We start from the raw sequence: 14,608 nt of genomic DNA on the forward strand, positions 1-14,608 counted from the left end.
AATTCAACCCCCGCCTTTCAACGCAGGCTCTTTGCTTGGGGAAAGTCAAACCATCCCTTAAAGGATCAAAGAGCTCAGCCGTAGACGGAGCCGCCGGAAGAAAGCGGAGTTGCTGCGTCAGATGAAAGGGCCGCATCAGACTCACTCCTCAAGGCAGCTCCTGGGATTTTAAAGACAGGGTCAGGGGGATCAGGAGGGACAAGTGGGATGGAAGCGAAAGGCTGGATCCTTAATCCAGGCCGGAGACAAAGGTGAGTAACTACTCGTGGTGAACGGGAGATGGGCAGCGGGAGGCTCCTCGCCCCCTAGCCGGGTGGCGTGACTTCAGCAGCACTCAGAAAACCAGCCAGGACTGGGTAGGACAGAAGGTCCCAGCCGGGGCTGGCGAACCGGCTACTCGCTGGTGGGGCGAGGCTAGGAACGCCTCCTCCAGGCCCCGCCCTCCCGCGCTGGGCCGGGAACTGGAACTTAGGCAGGCGCCCGGGTCACGCGCCGGGGCTGCCCCGCAGCCTCCAGCTTCCCGGGGCCGGCATCTCGGAGGAAAAGCGCGTGCCTCACGTCCCTCCCCGCCCCGCCCCCTGCGCACTGCGCACGCGCGGCCGCGTTCCGCCCCTTTTCCGCCCCGAGAGGGTGACGGGGTGAGGGCGGGGGAGCCGAGGTGGGGAGGCCGCCAGAGCTCCCAGACTGCGAGCACGCGAGCCACCGTCACCCACGCCGCGTCACGGCTCCCGGACCCGCCCTCCTCTGACCCCTCCCCTCTCTCCGTTTCCCCCTCCTCTCCCCCTCCTCCTCCGACCGAGCTGTGGCTTAAGCAACGGAGCGCGGTGAAGCCCATTTTTCTCCTTCCTCGCAGACGCGCTGGGGAGCTCTCGGCGCGCGGCCCCTGCCCTCCGGCCCGAGATGAATGCTGCGGCAGAAGCCGAGTTCAACATCCTCCTGGCCACCGACTCCTACAAGGTAGCGCTCGGGGCGGGGGCAGGTGACGAGGAGCAGGGCGCGCTGGACACTAGCGCGGGGCTGGGGGGCGGGGGCGGCTGTGGCGGCTGGGGCTGGAGTCGCGGCGCGGGGAGGCCCGGGCGGCGGCGGCGACTGGGGCAGGTGAGGCGGCACCGCAGTGAGCAGGAGGTGGCTGGAGGAGGATGGAGGGCTGGGCGGCGGAGGCGGGGCCTGGGGGCGCGCGGCGGCGGGGGCGCGGCGGGGTTTGAGGCGGGCCCCTGCGGATTCCCGGGCTCCGGGGCTCGGGGCTCCGGTCTCCAGGCTCCAGGCTGCAGGCTTGGGCGTCTCCACCGAGCGCACGCCCTCCCCTGAAGCGCGGCCTTTTGGCCTGGAGCTGGGACCAGTTAGGTAACGGCCCCAGGGGCCCCCGGTGGAGAGAGAGCGAACGGGGCTTTCCCCGCCGAGCCAGCCCGGCGGGCTCGCCCCTCGCTGTGCAGGTAAGTCTCTTCCAGGGGGCTTGTTGGGAGAAGTCCTGGTGCGGGCGCCGGAGCAGCCGCGGTCCTCTGTCTGCGACCCCGGCGCGAAAAACACTCGCCTGGCCCCTGTGGCCGTGCTGAATACCCCTTTCCACTCCACCCGGCCCGGTTTCAAACTCCTTTGCACCTAGTGGTTGCTCGTGCTTCTTACCCCTTGGTATAGAAGCCCATCTGCTCTTAGTGCTTTAGTGTCACTACAGGATTTCTGTGAAAAGGAAAGTGAAACACGAGGATTTAAAGGAACTGTATATTAACCCTGGAGAACTTGTCTAGAGGGAAATAGCACAACGTTGCGTTCACATGCCCTTTGAACACTTGCAGGGGTAGCTGCCACATTCTGTTGATAGGAAGCACATAGTAGTAGTAAAGGGAAGAGGTAAAGTAAATTTTGCTTCTTGAGCAACATGGTGATTTGGAATACGGTGGTAAAACATAGTACTCTCATGTTTTTGTTTTGCTTCTTTTTTTCCTTTGTTTTTAGTCCTCCTCCAATATTCCAAGAAAGTGTTTTAGAGAATCCCATTTTACTTAAGCCTTGTTTCTTTCCAATCAGCTTAAGATGCTGTTTATGATATTTAGATAGGTTACTTAAATCGAGCCAAGATTTATCAGCAAGTTGTCTTTTAGATGCAGTTTTAAAGTATGGCAGAATCCGAACACTATCAAGTATTATTCTAGATAGTATTGTCAGGTATACTTGATAATACCTTAAGTATGGTCTTTTACTTGGTTCTGAAACTTCCTCTTGTGTTCTCTTGGTTCAATCATAGTGTTTTCAGAATTTTAAAATCGATTTTAGAATAGTTTCATTGATAGTTTTGTAGAATTTTTTTAAACAAAATCAAAATTATTTTTATGTTTTTTTTTTTTTACGTTAGCCAAATGTAAAGGGGAGGTTGATTAGTCTAAATTTTAAAAACAGAGGAGTGCAATTTCCTTTAGTTTGCAGTCCCTCTAACTATTTTACATAAGGAATGTACTCTTAACATCAGTTTTCTGGGGTGCTTTTAGTTAGAATAGTGAATTACCTTAAAGTTTTGTAATCTGGTGAACCATACTTAATTGCACTATTAGAATTTGCACTTATTTAATAAAGTTTACTTCTGTTGATTTTCAAGTCAGGCTAGTGTATTTTGTCCCTTTTATAATAAGAAACTTCAGGAGACTTTGATCTTAGATTTTTCATTCTTTTTCCCAAAAGTCACCTCTAGAGGATTCAGTCAAGTTGATATTTTTTATACCAGTGGCTTACTACAGTATGCGACAGTAGATTGTGTATTCCACGTCTCATTTAAGTCTTTAAGTTTCATTTCTCTTACGTTTTTCTGGGTCCTTATAACCTATTTTACATTTTTGTCTTTTTATCTTAGAAAAAAGGACAAAAATCATAATCTTAGGTTAAAGTAATGAAACTTTTACTTAAAAATTATGTGAGAATGTTACAAATCTTCATTAGTACTTACAAACTATCGGTCAAAGTAGGGGTAGTTTTAGATGTGTTGATGAAGAGAGCAAAATATTATTGATTTCTTCTTTCTAAAACTGAAGAAAGAATAATTGATTTCCTAAGCACTACAAAAGTTATTTTGCAAGTAGATGGTAGGGTAGCTAAGCACATGACAATGGGAATTTTGTTTTGTCTTGTATCCTATGAAGAGTGTCCAGGTCATTTTGGACCAAAGGAGCATTTGAACTGTATACATCTGGTTCTGTAACCTCATACTTTATTGTATATAATAAGGAATTAAGGATACAGACAAATGTGGTTCCTCCACTTTCATCCTGGTTCTTGTTAAAAATAAGAGGGACGACACAGTTTAAACCACATTGCACATTAGTTATGAAATGTGCTGTCCAATGTAGGTTGCTTCTGCAAAGGTCATCTGTAAGCTGGTTATCTATATTTCAGCATAGTTTTAGCCATTCATTAATATTATATTATAAAGGAATACAAAGATAAGTACTATTTTGAAATCCAGGATGGGGGAAAGTTGATTTATAGAAGTTTCAAAGAGCTGTGCAATTTATATATGGTGATTAGGAATTGAAGGCAGCTTTTTCCAAAAAAAGAGAATTTTGCTTCCTCTAATGGCAGGATAACAAATCTTTGTTGCTTGTCCTTCACTGCTTCCAAGCAGATGCTTCTGTATTATCACTGTTTCTCCTGAGGCAACCTAAGCCTCATGGGGAGTGGGGTACTGTTGCAGTTTGTACCCCAGGGACTACCTGTGCATTTTTAAGATACATTCATGAACGTATATGTGACATTGTCCATATATTTCAATTTTTCCATTATGTTTTTTGTTATAAATTACAGGAAAAACTTGAGCAACATAAATATATATAAATCATGAATATATTTCATAGAGAAATTATAGGTCATTAATATTTAAGCTGGTGTTTTCGTTGTGAGTTAATGAAATCTGGTTTAAAGGTGTGGCAAAAGAGATAATCTAAGTCATTCGAAATTCCATGCAGGAAGTTTAAGGGAAAGAGGCAATATGATTATAGGTGGTTTTATAATTTGTTTCCTTCCCCAAAATAATGTAACCCAAAATCCTTAAGTCATATTTATGTGCGAGCATTGCTTCAAAGCCAGATAGCAGTGAATTATTTTCTGGGGCAACAGACAGATTTGCAGGGCTTGAGAAGTCTTGAATAATACTAAAAAGAAGAATCAGTTATGGTTTTTGCTGTTTCTAGCACATTAGCTTTGAAGCAGCAGAAGGTTTTAGCCAGTGTTGGGCAGAGTGTATTGCCCTTACATATTGTATAGCTAAGATTACTTGCTCTGTGACTGTAGCTATGTTATGTGATCTTACATATACAGCTTATTTTTTAAATGTTGGCTTGTGATTATTAGCAGTTTAAAAGTATAACTGAAAAGGGAAGTTAGTAGTACTCGCAGTTGGTCTTGTGTGATCCCATTGCAGAAGGAAAGATCTTCAAATCAACCCTAAGACATCAAATCAGCCCTATAGGACATGTAGAGAACCATCTAGAGAAAACTAGGCTTTCTTCTTCCAAAAGCATTCTTTTCAACTGAAATATATGTCTTGTATCTCATACATTTTTTTTTGGAGACAGAGTCTACAGAGTCTAGCTCCCTCGCCAGGTGCCAGGCTGGAGTGCAGGATCTCGGCTCACTGCAACCTCCACCTCCCGGGTTCAAGCATCTCATACTTATTTTTTTTTAACTGTCATACTTGGAACAAGGATATTTAGTCTTGCGAATATAGTTTTTTGATGAGAGTGGATTGCCCAGCACTCCATAATGAAAAAAGCTGTCCATTATTTGAGACTTAGGGCTAGACCCTTTTTGTTCTAGGCACTAAAATAATACCATTTATTATCTAGTATGTAATAATTTTTAGAAGTTTATCTTTTCATGAAGTAAATTAATCACACAACTGAAGAGTTCTGTTCAAAGAACTGCATTTTTCTATGTGTGTCTGTTTTCTTTACCACACATGTATTGATGTTCAGGCGGTGTTCTTTTAGCGGCAGGAGGGCCATGCGAGCTTAGGAAGCATTTTCACTGGTAAGGTTTGGTGGGATCTTACTAGGTATTTTGCTTTGTCTACATCCTCTGAATAATTTTGTATTTATTATAGAACCATTTTCTTTAGTAACAAATCAAGTCAGTGCTAAAAAGTTAACATGATTTAAGAACTTCCCTTTTGTGTTCACTTTAATTTAGAATACCATGAAACTGTTTGTTAGCATGATTTAACAATTTAAATTGAGCACTTCATTTCCCTACCATTCGATAGCCTTCCCCATTTTTATAAATGGCACTGTTATTAACCCAGTTGCTAAGCCAAAAATGTAGGAGGTATTCTTAATTCTTCCCATTTATTGTGTTCTACATCCAATTTATGAGCCTAGTTCCCCTTTACCTCCAAAACTAGGCAGATTCTCCCATCTAACCTAAGAGCCCCTAACTCCTCCTTCCACTTTGGTCACCCTGTAATCCATTCTTATCCACCACCAGGCTGATCCTTTTAAAAGGTGAATCATGTCATAGTCACCCCAGCTTAAAGCATAATGGCTTCTCATAGCACTTGGTATAAAACCCAAGCGCCTTGGGGTAGCCTGTAAGCCTTACATGATCTTATTTTTGCCTCCCTCTGACCTTATCATGTACTTACTCCTCCCGCCCTGCCCCCATACTTTTAAGTACCAACCACACTGGCCTGTCTTCTGTTGTCACCTATGCCAAAGCATTTCCTGTCCTCTTGTCATTTAGGTCTTGATCATGTCACCTTCTCAAAGAAGTCTTCTGGCCCCCTTTAGCCCATCATTCCCTTACATTTTCGTAGCATCCATCTTGATCTGAAATTACTTGGTTTGTGTATTTTTTTTCCTCCTTCTTCAGCCCTTATTAGTCCAATGAAAATAGAGACTGTGTCAGTCTGTTTACTTTCTCATCCTCAGTGTCTGAAATAAGTACAGAGTATGTATTTGTGAATAGATGAAGTATTTATAAAATAACGGTTGATTTGGATGTAGGCTATGTTTTCTCATTTTTCTGGTGAAGGTTCAGAATGGCCCATTTAGTAGCAAGTAAAATGAAGAGGACAGTAAACTAGCAAAACGAGAATCATCATAAATCCTTTTGACTATATTGTTAGAAATAATTACTAAAGAAGCTCTGCTTTAAAAACATTTTCCCATTAAACAGCATGTATATAAGCCCTATAAGCAGATCTAAACATGCTCTGTATTCTTCTGTAAACTTGTTGGATGTTGGTAGATGGTTAATAAATTGTGTTTCTTGGCTGAATACCTGAAAGTTTGCCTAGGTAACTCAGATTCATTAGCTATATTCTGAAACATTTGTCTTAAGGTTCTCCAAAGATTTTTAGAGTTGATACTTTGTTTCTAATTAAGCAATTTAGACAGTTTTGTATTTTAAATATTTGTTTTCAGAGAAGGCATTCTGAGTAAAGATAGGTTTTAAAGTACTATAATTAAAGTACATAGCTGCAGTATGCTTTAAAATTATAAACATTTAATTGTCTAGAACTGGAGCTGTATTTGTACAACAGAAAATTTTCAGTGTACTTGTAGACCAAAATATGGAAATAGCTTAGAGACATTTCCATTTAACTTTTGACTTTTTGTCCTCTCAGAAAAAGAAAATAATATGCCTTCTAGTAATTTTAAATCTGATATAGAATGCACCATTAAGTGTCTGAAAGTAAGAGTCAAACTAACTGTGGAGAAATACAACTATGAATGAGACTTATAAACTTGTGCTGTAAGATCAGACCTTTTTTTTTTCTTCTGCCTCACTACTTAGTCCCACTAAAGAAGTTGGAGTTATTTACATTGTAAACTGGACATTTTCATTTTTACATACATCTTGGGTATGTTTTTAGGTAGGAGGTGCCTTTTTCTAATCAGTTTCATAAGTAGTTGAAGTAGTGGTCATATATTTATTACTAGAGACTCATTCATAAATATATTTGTTTTTGCATTTTGGTGAACTGACATAGATTTCATTGCTGTGGATTTTGTATTAGCTGTCTTGGTTAGTTACTTCTTATAGTGGGATCAGTCCCTGGATTCTAACCCTGACATATACTTCTAGGTTTTGATGAGACTTCCCTGTATCTTTTGGTATATAGCTATCTGTTATACCTAAAGAAAACAGAAAGCTCCAAGTATCCTGCCTGACTTAAACTCTCAGATCACCTGTTACTGTAAAGATTTACCTCCAACGTTGTCTGTGTGCAGCATTAGAGACTATTTTTATAGAGTTGCAAGTATGCTACCATTGGCAAGGAAACAGCATGATCTTTCAGAAACTTCAATGGAAATATATTCATCCTAGGATTCTTGTGCTAAGCTACGAAGATTCTTTAGGATAGAACCAAGTTTTACTGAAATTGAGACTGGGTACCCAAAAACAATGTTGGCTTTCCTATAAACTTGAGATCAAAGCTAAACAGGAAAAATGGTTTATGTTCACAGTGATCATTCATGAAAAATGGTCTGCAAAGATTTATTCCACCATTGCCATGATTCACCCTATATCTAAAACAATAAGGCATTATTATTCTTACTCTTTCAATTGCACACATTATTCTTCTACTTTATTTTTTTTTATTGGTAAAATGTTTTAATATGGTTGAAACATTGAAATAAAATTCAAGACATAATGAACATTCACTTTTTACTTTTTTCTTAAAAGCACATAAATTTTTACATAGTGGCTCTTACCCAAGTTCATGGAAAAGCAATTTGTACTAAAGAAGACCTCTTCATACTTTTAAACCCCAAGAGGATTTGATGTTTCATTGTATAAGAATTTATTTTCCAATTAGGTGGGTGATTTGAGAAAAACATTACAAAACAGGAATTTGTTTCCTTTGCTTCCGCTGCTGTTGCTGTCATCCAAGTTTACATAGTGTCACTATGAAAGCTAAACGTGATCATCCTCAGTACCTCATTATACAAGTAAAGTCGTCATGTTAAGTCACTGACTGTTGACTTAATGGAATTTGCCACATTTAGGTAGTAACAATACCAAATTCTGCCGTCTTTCAGTTCATTCTTTTCTGTCACGTGTGCCCCTTAGGCAGCTGCTTCTCTCTTGGCCTGGATGAAGGACTGTTCCCCAAAACCAAATGAAATACTTTTCCAACCTAGAGGCCTTGTAGTAGGTTTAGTGGGCTTGTATGTAAAATTTAATGCTCTCTTGTGGTTTTAAGATACTGAACTATGAAAATATCTTAGTAAGATACTTATTTTTTATTTGGTATAGCCAGGAAAAGAAATTGGTTAATAGCAAACAAGAAGTATCGTTTCTCTGCTTTTGAAATAACTTAAAGCCTTTTTTGTTGTGATTTATAGTCTACTCATCTGATGTTTTCTAACAGAAGTATTTTTGTTTATATAGGTTACTCACTATAAACAATATCCACCCAACACAAGTAAAGTTTATTCCTACTTTGAATGCCGTGAAAAGAAGACAGAAAACTCCAAAGTAAGGAAGGTGAAATACGAGGAAACAGTATTTTATGGGTTGCAGTACATTCTTAATAAGTACTTAAAAGGTATTGCTTTTCCTAGTATATTTAAAAGACTGCTTATTACTCTAGGAGTTCTCTTGGAATTTTTAACAAATCTGTTAATTTGAATGCATTAAATCTTATAATATTGTGTGTGTGTTTGATGTTCTAAGTATAAGAAAAGTTTTCTGAAATAAAAGTTTTTGTTTTTGTTTTTGAGATGGAGTTTTGCTCTCATTGCCCAGGCTGGAGTGCAATGGCGTGATCTTGGCTCACCACAACCTCTGCCTCCCAGGTTCAAGCAATTCAGCCTCCCGAGTAGCTGAGATCACAGGCACGTGCCGCCACACCCAGCTAACTTTGTATTTTTAGTGGAGATGGGGTTTCTCCATGTTGGTCAGGCTGGTCTCGAACTCCTGCCCTCAGGTGATTTGCCCGCCTTGGCCTCCCAGAGTGCTGGGATTACAGACATGAGCCACTGCGCCCAACCGAAATAAAAGTTTTGAAAGGAGCTTAGAAAAGTCAGTAATTTTTGGAGGCTAATCTGGTTTGTTATATATTAATCATTAATTCAGAGTAAAGAATTTGTTACTGAACTGGAAACTCCTTTTGAATTATGGTAGCAATCATAATTAGAATATTTTTATATTAGCCAGTTTTACCTTAAAGACTTATTTTTAAAAACTACCTGTGTCCCTGGACTTAGTTGCAAATGCATATTAAAACAAAAATCCCCCAAATTTCTGTGTTTTCTTATTTGAAAGGCCATTTCTAATCCATTTTTGTAATGATGTTTCTAGGGGGAAAACAGTTCCCAAACACATATATCTTGGAAAATTTTCTCTCTAACCTTTTGAAATAAACATAATCTCAGAATTGAATATAGATTAAGTTGAATTTTAGGCAAATGATAACTCTTTTCTATAATCGTGACTATTTTAAAATTAGGCAGTTCAGAACGATAGTCTTATACTACTGAAAACCTAGCTAGATATCAGAAGTAATTATTAGTAGCAAGAATACCAAAGTTTTGTTTTGTTTTGTTTTTTAAGACAGGGTCTCAGTCACCCAGGCTGGAGTGCAGTATCACAATATTGGCTCCCTGCAACCTCTACCTCCCAGGCTCAAGCGATCCTTCCCACTCAGCCTCCCAAGTAGCTGGGACCACAGACTCACACCACCATGCCTGGCTGCTTTTTGCATTTTTTATAGAGACAGGGTTTCACCATGTTGGCCAGGGTGGTCTCCAACTTTTGAGCTCTCAAGTGATCCCCCACTCCATGGCCTCCCAAAATGCTGGGATTACAGATAAGAGGCACTATGCCTAGCCCCAAATGAGTTCGCTAGTTATCGTGTATAAAGTTAACAGAGACTGATAGCATATAATTTAGTCATATAACTTAAGAAATTTGTAAAATGTTATTATTAATTATAACTAAAATGTATTGATTACCTATTCTAGGCCAGCATTATTGTAAGTGGTTCATATGTCTTAACTCATTTTGCCCTCACAATCATCATATAAACGGGCAGTCAACTGTTACCGTCATTTACAGATAAGAAAAGTTAATTAAAAGTGTGTCGTTGGATGGGGCAAAGTTTAGTAATTGTGGAAGTTACTGTCTTATCAGCCCTAAAGATGAGACATTCTTTATGAACAAAGTGAGAAGGTTCATCTGGATGTAAGAAGCTTTTGAGTCATCTCAAATTTGAAAAGTACCAAAATTAATCTAGAGAAAAAAAATTTAATTTTTAAAAACTATGCAAGTATTTATTTTAAAAGCAGATGTGTAACAGAAAAAATTAATAAAATTTATACTTAGAGAGAGTGATTGGAAGTACAAATTCCTTTTCTGAGGCCGGGCGCAGTGGCTCACGCCTGTAATCCCAGCACTATGGGAGGCTGAGGTGGGTGGATCACGAGGTCAAGGAATCAAGACCATCTCGGCCAACTTGGTGAAACCCCGTCTTTACTAAAAATAACAAAAATTAGCTGGGCGTGGTGGCGCGCGCCTATGATCCCAGCTACTAGGGTGGCTGAGGCAGAAGAATTGCTTGAATCCGAGAGGCAGAGGTTGCAGTGAGCCAAAAAATTGCACCACTTCACTCCAGCCTGGTGACCAGGCGAGACTCTGTCTCAGAAAAAAAAAATTCTTTTCTGACTCTGCTGTTTACTCTGGGTGAGTCATTTAATTTGTCAGTTATATTTTTAATCCATATAATGGGTGAAATAGCCAAAGCCATTAATTCTGTGACAATTCAGCAACTCACAGAATATCTTTAGCAATGTAAACACGACATGTATATTCTTTTAGGTAAAGTAGTAACCAAAGAGAAAATCCAAGAAGCCAAAGAGGTCTACAAAGAACATTTCCAAGATGATGTCTTTAATGAAAAGGGATGGAACTACATTCTTGAGGTAAAAAAATGGTTTCATGTTTTGATCTGTTTTGGTTTTTCTTTTCGTTCAAAACTTCTTGAAAAGGAATTTGTTTTTGTTTTTGAAACAAAGTCTCACTCTGTCACCCAGGCTGGTGTGCATTGGCACGATCTCAGTTCACTGCAGCCTCTGCTTCCTGGGTTCAAGCAATTCTCCTGCCTCAGCCCCACAAGTAGCTAGGACTACAGACAGGCACATGCCACCACGTCCGGCTAATTTTTGTATTTTTAGTAGAGGCGGGGTTTCACCATGTTGGCCAGGCTGGTCTCAAACTCCTGACTTCAAGTGATCTTCCCACCTTGGCCTCCCAAAGTGCTGGGATTACAGGTGTGAGCCACCACGCCCAGCCAGAATTTGAATAAGACATTAGAGTAATTTGTATAAGACATCAATTGTTTTTTGTTTGTGGTCTGCATATAATGGCTATTTTAAACATCCTTTAAAAGTTACTGGTAACATTTTATCCCTCACCCCATATCCCCCACGTTAAATCATTAGCATATAGGATTTATGGCACATCTAAGTAATTAATATAAATGAATTAAAACTTAAATAACATTTTTGAGAAAGAAAATTCATTCTTGAAAATACACTGTAAGTAGGAAAGGGCATGGTTATTTGGCAGTTTCAAAATGTAGGTCTGTTTTCTTGACTGAAAATAGATGCTTGAGTCTGTCACTACACATAATTCTTGGAAGTTTCTCACTGAATAGTGGGAGTGGTTTGGTGCTGATCCACAAAGTTGGTTTTTAGTCTTTATTGTATTGTATTTATATCTAGTGTGTTTGAATTCATTGCTTAAATATCAAGGCCCTCAAAGACAGTAATAGAATTATGAGAGTTGAATATACTCTGCTGGTTTCCTTATATTACAAAGATGATTTGGGAATGGAATCTGTTGGCATCTCTTGATGTTGAGTGTTACTTTATCTCACAAACGAAAGTTTTTTACATTGTACAGACTGTCAAACACAGAATAAATAGAAATACTTTAACCTTCATGCCTGTATGACAATACTGACTTGTACTATTTGGTAATTAGGGGTCTTGGAAAAGTCAGGTGAGCACTCTGTGCTGCATTTTTCCCATATCTTAAGTAAGGTCAGTAGAATCTGGAGCTAACTCCTGCGCTTGCTCCGTTTCTCTTCTGTGAGCTTTGTTGTAAGGATAAATACAGTAATAAGTTAGGTGCTATGCTTATTACTATACTGTCAGGTGGACAGGGCAATAAGTTGTTTGATTATATGATCAGAAAATTTTGTGGAACTAAAGCTTCTCTAGAGATAATCTGGTCTAACCCCATTTTACAAACAGAATCTGAGACCCAGAGAAGGAATGACTTGCCCAAGGTCTCCATGCTGTTTTTGAGTATGAACTAGGACCTATAGGGCAGTGTTCTTACTGCTGTACATTCTGCCTCCGGTGTTAAACACATTTTTCCTTTATTTAATTACCTGGTCCCAAATCACATAAATTATTAGGATTTCTGAAACAACTTGCCTTCCTAGTGAATAGTTAGGGACAGCTTTTCGCTTTTAAAGGGAGGGATGGAAGGAGGCCAGTGTCACATAGCAAATAGCCTTATTTTGGAGGCAATTACTGCATTAAGAAGAAGTCAGTTAAGTCAGGCTTGAATGTTAATTGACAAGATCTGTATTTGGCCTATCTCATAGTTTGAGGTCCATGACCAGAATAAAGAGGGAACCTATTTCGGTTCTTCTGCAGAGATTTTTTTTTTTTCCCTAGCTCTCCTTCTCTCAATTTTGTTTTCTTTTGTTCTTTAATGACAATCCTTGGCCGGGCACAGTGGCTCACACCTGTAATCCCAGCACTTTTGGAGGCCAAGGCGAGTGGATCACAAGGTCAGGAGTTCGAGAACAGCCTGGCCAACATAGTGAAACCCCTTCTCTACTAAACATACAAAAATTAGCCGGGTTTGGTGGCACAGTCCCAGCTACTCAAGAGGCTTAGGCAGGAGAAGTGTTTGAACCTGGGAGGCGGAGGTTGCAGTGAGCTGAGACCATGCCACTGCACTCCAGCCTAGGTGACAGAGTGAGACTCCATCTCAAAAAAAAAAAAAAAAAAATTATATGCATATAAATCCTTTATCTTTCAGTCCACAGCCTTTGTTTTGTGAAAATGACCAATTCAGAATAAAGATAATGTTCTTGGAATATTTTTAGAATATGTTGGAGTTAACTCATCCTTTGTCTTTTTCTGAATGAGCAGGGAAAAAAGCAACAGTTTTGATCAGTTTGGAATTTTCTGCCCCTTCTAGTGATAAATATTCTTAGCAGAAGCACATGGCAGCATTAAACTTAAAAATTAATATTGGTACCTATGTTGTTAATAATTTTAACTAATTTTATTTTAGAAGGATAAGGATATTCTGAGTAGATTACAGTAACATCTACAATTGCAATTTCTGTGACAGTAAATTTAGCTTCTATAAAATGTAAAGAACCTTTTGTAAAACAGCATATAGTTGAGTATCATCTGTTGAATGAATGAATTTATTTTCTCCTACCAGAAGTATGATGGGCATCTTCCAATAGAAGTAAAAGCTGTTCCTGAGGGCTCTGTCATTCCCAGAGGAAATGTTCTCTTCACAGTGGAAAACACAGATCCAGAGTGTTACTGGCTTACAAATTGGATTGAGGTGAATTGTTTTTTGTCGTTTTCATTTTTATTTAACATTAATTGAATAAAGACCATTGAACTGAGATTACAGTTTAGAATTTGTTACTAATAAAGGTATATAATCTCCTACAATTTACTTAACCTTTCCAGGCTTCAATTTCCTCATCTATAAAATGACAGACTAAATAATCTTTAAGTTTCCTTCTAGTAGAATAGAATGTTCTGAGATTTTGTTTAACAAATTATTGAAAGTGATTGTTTTTAAAACTTAGTTGGCTTTCCTCTAATTCACTGCAATTTTAAATGTGTATTATCTTAGAGCAAACTTTTTCTAACAGCACATTTCTAGTAACTTAACAACATTCAATGAATGATAAATGTTCAAGTTAGACTAAAGAACTTTGTTCCAACTTTTAGTAACTACTTTCTTCATTTTTCTCTAATCAGTTTAGGTCCTGGGATCTACCACCTGTTACTTTTCAGTTTCTCATCTAAATATAAGCAAGAATTCATATTGTTTAATTTTTCAGGAAGAGTATATTAAAAGGAAGGGTACATTTTGGGCTTTGGATTCTACACAAGTCTTTTTTGTTGTTGTTTTTCTTGTATGTATACCTAAGTAGTCATGTTTTCACATGGTCAGAGCTTTGATAATAATACTCTACTTAGCTTCTGAACAGTTTAATAATAGATTTTATCTGTAAGAGGAAATTAGAAAGTAATGGTGGAAATAACACCTTACTATCTGGAGGTATTTACGTAGTTCTTAGAACTAATTAGTTTATTAAAGTAATTTGCTGTTATATTGTAAAATAGTACATTTGAGGCTCACTTATAAAAATTGGAAAAAAAATTGAAAGAGGTCCAAGAATATGTTAGAAACACATTTTGCTAAGTTGACAGGAAATTAATAGACTTTGGATGGGCCATTAATAATAGACTCAGAAAAAAGGTACAGTTAAATAAGGGTTTTAAATAGTCTGTACTAAAACTATCAATTAACTGTGAACTGTAAAAGAGAATGTATCTTACTAGTT

General features: G+C 39.1%; 1 protein-coding gene across 1 annotated transcript in view; it reads left to right on the top strand.

Annotated features, from left to right (window-relative positions):
- Positions 1-600: 600 nt before the first annotated feature.
- Positions 601-14,608, top strand: part of NAMPT (nicotinamide phosphoribosyltransferase) — a 39,298-nt gene continuing 25,290 nt past the window's right edge. Inside the window, exons 1-4 of the mRNA XM_032276321.1 lie at positions 601-957; positions 8,380-8,536; positions 10,807-10,910; positions 13,462-13,590. Coding sequence (XP_032132212.1) covers positions 901-957; positions 8,380-8,536; positions 10,807-10,910; positions 13,462-13,590 — 447 coding nt within the window. The 5' untranslated portion in view covers positions 601-900. The remainder of the gene's footprint in view (positions 958-8,379; positions 8,537-10,806; positions 10,911-13,461; positions 13,591-14,608) is intronic.

Source organism: Sapajus apella, unplaced genomic scaffold, assembly GCF_009761245.1.
Source record: "Sapajus apella isolate SASKATOON/1434 unplaced genomic scaffold, GSC_monkey_1.0 scaffold7, whole genome shotgun sequence".
Lineage (NCBI taxonomy): Eukaryota > Metazoa > Chordata > Mammalia > Primates > Cebidae > Sapajus > Sapajus apella.